General features: G+C 40.6%; 1 protein-coding gene across 3 annotated transcripts in view; it reads left to right on the forward strand.

Moving 5' to 3' along the window:
• LOC137992355 (small ribosomal subunit protein mS29-like) overlaps nucleotides 1–1,402 on the forward strand; it is a 49,586-nt gene extending 48,184 nt beyond the window's left edge. The window contains exons 13-15 of one of the 3 annotated variants that reach the window (XM_068837653.1): nucleotides 249–360; nucleotides 994–1,108; nucleotides 1,385–1,402. In XM_068837653.1, coding sequence (XP_068693754.1) covers nucleotides 249–360; nucleotides 994–1,079 — 198 coding nt within the window. In that variant the 3' untranslated portion in view covers nucleotides 1,080–1,108; nucleotides 1,385–1,402. Of the gene's footprint in view, nucleotides 1–248; nucleotides 361–993; nucleotides 1,145–1,384 lie in introns of those variants that run through there. The other 2 variants (XM_068837655.1, XM_068837652.1) reach the window with 2 other exon arrangements.
• Nucleotides 1,403–5,000: the final 3,598 nt, after the last annotated feature.

The raw sequence follows: 5,000 nt of genomic DNA on the forward strand, positions 1-5,000 counted from the left end.
GAGCAAAAAGGGTTATCCTCCTGGCCCCAGCTGTTCGAAGGGTGGATAGCGCTGTCCACTGGACAAATCACTATCCACTGGATAATTCAATTGGATTTGCTAGTGTTTATCCACTGGATAGTGATTTATCCAGTGGATAGCGTTATCCACCTTTTGAACAATCGAGGCCTGAATTAAAATTCTACATAAAACTTTTTCGTTGTAATTTTAATTGAACTTAACTTAAACGGTATGTACACTTTCCACAGACCGGTTTATCAGCAGTGGAGAATTTCACCGCTGTGAAGGTACCTCGTTACAGCCAAGAAGAACTCGAATCTTGCCTTCAGTTTTACAGGAAAAGAGGAATCCTTTCGAAAGGTATCGTTTGCGCGCGCTGCTGCCTCTAGTAGCGTAGCCAATCAAAATGCAGGATTTGCATTAGTCCACTAGTTGGGTGATCCTAATTAACAATTATTCCATGAGCACGCGTTGGATATGAGATGATAGATAGCCAACGAGGCGCGTAGCGCCGAGTTGGCTATAATCATCTCATATCCAACAAGCGCGAGTGGAATAATTGTTTTGTTAAAAACGCCCCCAAAATATAGAAAACTAGACTAAAATAAAAATAAAAAGGCCCAAAAAATCACGCATATGCTTGCCGTGTTTGTAGATCATGGTATAATGGCTCATAACCCATGGCGACTTAGCCAATCAAAGCTCTGGAATTGCATTATCCAATGATCCAGTTTTTAATAATGAACATTATTCAAGTGCACGAGTCAAGTGTATTTAGGGCTGGGCACTATAGCTAATCACGACAGAGGAAAGAACCAACCGACAAACTCAAACAACACTGGACGCAGAGTCTGTGAAGCGAAGCCGGGGCACATTGGTTTGAGATGGGTGTTCTCATCTCTGAGCCATCCAGCTAGCTCAACTTCGTGCTCTCCCCTCCCCCCGCCTCCGTGGTCGGCCACGTGTTAATCTCTTTTTATTTCACGTTTTCAGATGTAAACTCACGCCTTATAAAAGAAATAAGCTTCCTTACAGATTACGAGCCAAAGCTCGTCAGTGACTTATGCCGTCGTGGATGAACTTTAACCCCGTAATTTTGTAAATAAAGGTATTTGAACACTTTGTAATCAACATTTTGTGTTTTTCTTGTGATTTTTTTTTCGACCCACGGCTACTGCAACGGCAGTCAAACACTAAACGCCAACGAGAAGTACAGTGCTGTACCTCCTTGCTGCCAAAGGCTGCAACAAAAGAGGACTATATGAGTGTGTTTCTCATAAAGATCAAATTTCTTGCGGGTGTCCCTCTTACATGTATAATTCTGTTTGTAAAAACAGCCATTGCTGTGGCTGAACAGCTCAACAAACTGCTCCCTCATCTGCAGTACATCATCTGCAGACAGGTGAACAGTGGAGGCCAACAAATTTTTCATTGCCTGAGCCACCCAAGGAGGGAGGATCGTCCAAAAGCTGTTGAGTGCAAGCAGTGCCTGTTCGAGTTTCTTGGGAGACCAATTATTGTGCCATTGGACATTGTATTAGAGCATGAAGAGAGATGTACCCAGATCCGAATAACAAAGAGAAGCAGCTACCAGCAGTTGTATTATGGAAAGGTTTCCTTATTTCACTAGTGTCCGTTTCCACTATCTCACAAAAGTTACTTTCCTACATTTTGCATCACGAGTAGGTGCTTCTTGTCAGAATCACGTGATCATGTTCGAATCATGACGGGCGAATCATGTTTCAAAAACCTGGGTCTATACCCTGCCCTGAAATCGGCCGTGGAACAAACTTACGATTTTGATGCGTGACTATATTCTGTTTGTAACCCATTCCAAAGTCGAAGTTCATAATTAGCCATGTTGGAAACAAGCAGGGTAGAAGTATAGTGTTTGTTTGGGTCGAAAAATAATGCCAATCACTGAAAGAGCACCCAAGCATTAGTCAGAATATGAACTTTCTTTCGGCGTGATTGCAAAAAGGGTGGCGTGGACGTCTCGAATATTCATCATCATCATGGTATCCCTCGAGAACGAGTAAGATTGTCTATTCAACTTCTAGTCTTGTGCACCCGTTGGTGGCTAAAGAGTCCAATTCTAGAGTGGCACGCTTTGCCACAGGCGGGGCAGATGTAGGAGGCCTGCTGCGACAAAGCAGGGGCAGCTTCATGTTCTTTACGGCGTTGGCGTTTTTCCTCCGCTTTCTGACGTCGCTCTTTCTCAAATAGCGCCACGTTCTCCCGGACTGCATGTCTCCATCTGGGTCTGTCACGTGCCAGATCTTCCCACGTCGTCAGACCAATGTGGAATATTGCTTGAATGGAAACCGTACAAAGCTCTCCAAAATCACATCTTTTCAAAATTGAATCACATCTTTGTGTTTTAAATAAGAACACTGACATTTGGTGAAGTTACCAACTTTTAGCTGTTATTTTAGGTGTCATGCTCATTTTTTCAAATTAATTGATTGTTTTTAGTTATACCCATTACACTGCCCGTTTAGAACATGGCTAATTACCAATGTTGTTGTTCCTTTTTTGGCCATGATCAAAGTCCGTTGTTAGCATTACTATTAGATTTACAGTAAGCGACTTAACCAACAAAAGGAACATTAGACTGGGGGATCCGTCACTCATCTCATTTTCGGCCTTGGAGCATCAACACCAGTTTTATAAGGATCATGGCACCATAGTTAATGCATTGAGATGGTTATGAAACTCGACAAGTTCCTTTGTTTCATGTTTTTGTCCGTATTTTTCGCCTTGACCCTGCACAAAACACACCTTTTTTCAAGAACATAACCAATCAAATCCTTCGATTAAATTATGCGCAACTAATTTGCAAACCCGTACGAAGCGAAAACAAAAGATTGTGCAGGGTCACGGTCAATTCAACATCGATTGCGAAAACATTGTTCTCGCTTTTGAAGGTTCTAAGGTTTCATAACCAGTCCCTCGATTAACTATGATGGCACACAACTCACGCCACCTGCAGATTGCAAAAGTGAGAAATGAAGACTCACAAGCAGGGTCAACAACTAAGAAGTAAAAAATACGTCTTCCCAAAGCTAGAATTTTTAAAATCAAATGTATGAATTTAGCAGACGTTCCTGGATCCACGTGTAAAACTACAAGTGTAGGACGTCGGCCGGAGCCTTGTTTAAATCATTTATTAAATATTTATTGAATTTGAATGCTATTACAAGAATGAAATTTGTAAAGATGATTTACACGAAATGGATAGTAGTAATATAAAAAAAGTTTCAACTTGTGGTAGAGTTCAGTTACAGAGAGCAGAAGAAGGGAGCTTAAACACGAGTAAGAGCTAGTAATGCGAGGACAGTGAAATCGTAGTGACAGGCAAAAAGTAGGTGTGGTGAAAAAAAATGCTCGTGCTTTTTCCGAATATTGTTTACTATATTTCCGGTAACCCTCATGACTGGGGTTAAGGGAGTTTTGTTGCTGTTATGTGCAATCTAGTTTTTAGATATGACCAACTGAAAAGAACTTTTTAGCCATTGTACAGGTCTGGATGATCTACGTGTTTGAGTAATAAGTTTAATATTGTAAATGCTGGATTCAAATGTGCAATAGTTATGGCATGATTTCGAGTGTAGCCATAGACCCTATGCAAAAATGGCTGCCTTTAAATTATTCTTTGTTCCTATTCAAAATAGCCCAACTGACCTCGTTTTTGAGACAAAAATTCTAAAGAATTTGTTATCGCGAACGAGGTTAGTTGGGCTATTTTGAATATGAACAACAGAATAATTTAAAGGCAGCCATTTTTGCATTGGGTCTATGTATATCTTACCCCGGTGGCATCCCTGCAAAAATGTTTCGTGATATCGGGTACAAATAAAGTTCTTCAAATTCTTAATCAAATGTTTTGATTTTGCAACAAACAGAGCATCAGTTTACAATTGATTGTTGGAAAACCAAAACCAAGCGATACATTATTGCGCGTCACAAACCACACAGACAATCGAGTGAACCAGGGCCCGGTTGTTCAAAAGCCGATTAACGCTAATCCCAGATTAAAAATTAACCAAGAAGTTTATTTCTCTACTCCCAAATGCTGTTCGAAGCTGATATTCGGATAAAATTTACATTAGTAGATGTCGAGCTTGAAAAACAAAAATAAGCAAAAGAAACTTTAACCAAAAAGTTGAAAACATGAAACAAAAGTTTACGCTAATCGTGGGTTAAGTTAATCGGCTTTCGAACAACCGGGCCCAGGAGGGAGGGGGGCGTCTCCAAAGACCATTTCGCAGATACGGCCGCCATTTTGATTTCTTTTGTTTCAAATAGCTATTATGGGATGCCCAGGGGGCAAATACTTATTAATTTGCCCCCTGAGCATCCCATAATGTCTTTCGAAACAATAGAAATCAAAATGGCCACCGTATCTGCTAAAAGGTCTAAGGAAATGCCAGTGTGACGTCACGGCTTGCTTCGCTGACTTTTAGAATGGCGCCCAATGTAAAATTATTCATCGATATTCTGATAGGTTTACTTAGACTTGTCAATACTGGTCTTAGGTCTTAGTTTTCAAGATTTTTATAGGGTCTTAGGTCTTAGTTTTCGAGATTGACAGGGCGTCTTAGGTATTTGGAGGGTTTCTTAGGTCTTAGATTTGGAGATTTGTAGGGGGTCTTAGGTCTTAGTTTTCGAGATTTGGAGGGGGTCTTGGGTCATATATATGATATAAGATTAAGATTTCCAGAACAACTTTCGAAAATATTAAGGAGAAAAAAAAGATCAAGCAAAGAAGAGAACAAACGTAGCTCACTCAGTACAAACAACGACTTTGGCAAATGAAACTGGTTATCAATAATTATCGAACTCCAGTGATTCCGAACTAACCTCTGTGGCTGGCTCAGATCTCTGAGGGTGCGGTCGATTGGCCGTATTCTGGAATAGGAATGCATGGAACAGAAGTTAGAAATCCCTTGTTTTCACGGAGATTCACATTAAAATTATCAAACACTTGCCAAAATGCT

Source organism: Montipora foliosa, chromosome 2, assembly GCF_036669935.1.
Source record: "Montipora foliosa isolate CH-2021 chromosome 2, ASM3666993v2, whole genome shotgun sequence".
Lineage (NCBI taxonomy): Eukaryota > Metazoa > Cnidaria > Anthozoa > Scleractinia > Acroporidae > Montipora > Montipora foliosa.